This window comes from Mus pahari, chromosome 2 (genome assembly GCF_900095145.1).
Source record: "Mus pahari chromosome 2, PAHARI_EIJ_v1.1, whole genome shotgun sequence".
Lineage (NCBI taxonomy): Eukaryota > Metazoa > Chordata > Mammalia > Rodentia > Muridae > Mus > Mus pahari.
In genome coordinates, this window is record NC_034591.1 from 103852323 (window position 1) to 103854994 (window position 2672).

General features: G+C 54.6%; 1 protein-coding gene across 8 annotated transcripts in view; it reads left to right on the forward strand.

The window, feature by feature from the left end:
- Positions 1-243: 243 nt before the first annotated feature.
- Aak1 (AP2 associated kinase 1) overlaps positions 244-2672 on the forward strand; it is a 151875-nt gene continuing 149446 nt past the window's right edge. For 6 of the 8 annotated variants that reach the window (XM_029535041.1, XM_029535040.1, XM_029535042.1 and 3 more), the window contains exon 1: positions 538-1125. In XM_029535041.1, the coding sequence (XP_029390901.1) occupies positions 963-1125 (163 nt within the window). In that variant the 5' untranslated portion in view covers positions 538-962. Of the gene's footprint in view, positions 367-458; positions 1126-2672 lie in introns of those variants that run through there. The other 2 variants (XM_029535038.1, XM_029535037.1) reach the window with 2 other exon arrangements.

The window sequence follows — 2672 nt, forward strand, 5'->3', positions numbered from 1 at the left end:
GCAGCTGGAAAACTAGTCTCTGGTGACTTTACCGGATGTATTTAAATACCCGAAGCCTCACTTCTGCACCACTCCACAACGTCTCCAGGCCCCGGAGACGGCGTCCGAAGGTGCGCTCGCTCCCGGGGCATCTTGGGAATTGTAGTCCAGATGCCAGATTACCCCGAACTACCTTTCCCAGGGTGCTCAGCGGCAGGACTACGGCAACGTTCTCTTCCAAGTGTCTCTGTCCCGAGTCCCCCTTCTCTGGACCCCTGCTTGCCATCGGTTTCTTTCGCTCTGTAGCTATAGCTGATGCACCCGAGACGGCCCCGAGCAGGGGCTGTGCGGCCCTGAGAAGCACTTCCGGTGTCAGGTCACTTCCGGGTGGGTGGTCGGAGCGGACGGGCGCGCGCGCGGGGGAGGGGCGGCCTCAGCGCGGCGCTCGGGGATCAGCTGGCGGGCGGGCGGGCGCCGAAGCGGCCCCGGCTCTGCGGCAGCGCCGCCTCCTTCGCGTCGCAGGCCGGCGGCCGTGGCCATGTCGCGGGGCTGGTAGCTGGGCTCGCCGCCGAGCGGCCGCTAGTGGGTGTCCGGGGCCCGGGGCGGGGGTCCGGGCTGGGGGCCGGTGCGTTTCCAGGGCTTTCCCGAAGAAAATGCACGCAGCGTTTCCTCTGGATGACGGCCTTTGCTTTCCCTAGGACCCGGCAGTTAGGCTCTGGAGTGTGTTACTGATTCATCCTCTCTCTGCCTCTGTCATCGCAGGTTTAAACTTAAACGATCGCTCCCCGAGGAGGAGGGGACCCGCCGCGCGATTGACAGTCTATTCCTGCAGGCGCCGTCCCTCAGCCCCCACCCCACGGCCGGATTCCCGGGGCTCTGCTCAGGGCTGAAACCGGAGAAGAAATCCTTAGATCTCTTTTCTTTACAACAAATACGAACCTAGAAACCATCGGCATTTTGCCTTGGCGTCTCATATTGGAAAGATGAAGAAGTTTTTCGACTCCAGGCGGGAGCAGGGGAGCTCTGGCCTGGGTTCAGGCTCCAGCGGAGGAGGGGGCAGCAGCTCAGGCCTGGGCAGTGGTTACATCGGAAGGGTCTTCGGCATCGGGAGGCAGCAGGTCACCGTGGACGAGGTGTTGGCGGAAGGTATGTTGGGAAGCCAGTGCGCGGTGAATTAATTTCGTGTGCTGATGTGGCAAGACTCTGGTTTCTAGTTGTATGAATGGGTTTTGACCAACTGACCCTCCCTTCCCCCCGCTGCACTTTCCTTGCGAGTCATTGTCCTTGAGAGAATTAAAACTCAGGCTGGGAATTGACAGGGCTTGGGGGGGGGCAGTATTGCCCAAATAGTTTACCTCAGTGGCCTTTCATTTGGATGTGTTGGGGGAGCGCGTGGAGAAATCTCTTCCTTTGACTGAATTATCCGGATCCTATGTGTGAAGTATAAATGAAATGCAGGGTGGTGGTCTTGTCATTCTTCAGAAACTTTAAATTCTGATGCGGTGGCTGAAGGGTGGGGATGGGGGGAGATCTTAAAGGAGAAGGGGGGCTTCTCCCACCTAACTTTCCCGTTTCTATAAGTAGGTAGCCAAAGAGGATTTATCTGGGGACGGAATGCATTTGTGTGTGTGTGTGTGTGTGTGTGTGTGTTTTGATTAGGTTTGTTTCTTTACCCAACTGCAGTGAGGTCCCCAGGCTGTAGCTAAGATAAAATCATAAGAAGCGAATGAGATTGTTTTGGACTCAGTCGCCCAGGCCTCTTCCTCTGAGTTTCTGTTTAGAATGACTTAGGGTTGGCTCTGGGTTAGTGCTCTCCCAGATGGAGAGGCTGCTGTGTGGCCTCTCTCGGTGTGTGCATGTTGGTCTATCTGTGCTCCTGCGGATACATAGTTTTCTGCCCCAGGCTTTAGGGAAATCTTGAGCGTTCCTTTGGTAACCTTAACCTCGACCTTCGGAATTATGCCAGACTGATACTTTTCACAGCTCATTGCCTGCTTACTGTGCTTTTATTTTGAATAAAAGCAGCAATTTCCTTGGCACGAAGCAGTTTAAACTAATTGGATAGGACCAGCCTGCTGTAGGTTGCGGTACAGCCTGCCAGGGCTTGGGTGTGGGGAGGCCTCCGTGAAGGTAGCATGGTGGTAGGGCTAGTTTATCAGCCAGGGAAGGAGGAGTGAGAGCTAAGCGGCCCCTTTGAAAAGGAGGCTTTTGCAAGCTGAGGCTGAAGCAAGGATCTCTACCTGTGCCTAGGAACTGCCTGTCATGGTGAGTCTTGTAGGGTGGTGGACGGGTGGGTGGGAAGAGGCCGAGGCTGTGTTAGACTTAGTTTGTGTAAGTACTGGATTTGGCAAGGTCCAGTTTCTGAGGATACATTGAAGCCTGTACTTAAAAAGCACAATTTTGAAGAGATATCTGATAATTAATTTCCTTGTGAAATTACTGCTTTTTTTATTTTTTATTTTCCATTCTTAGTATTGTTCCAACTGGACTTAATCTGGGCCCGACTCACAATCCTTTCTGAACCTTTCCTTGAGGACTCTGGTGCAGGGTGGGAGATGCCTCTATGTTTGCTGCCAGATCTGTACCTTGGAATCTGAGCTGACTCTTATCCTGTAGCCAAAGTCCTTGACCACAGTGAGGGGGTGGGGAGGAAGGGAGGGAGGGAGGGAGGGAGGGAGAGGGAGAGAAGGAGA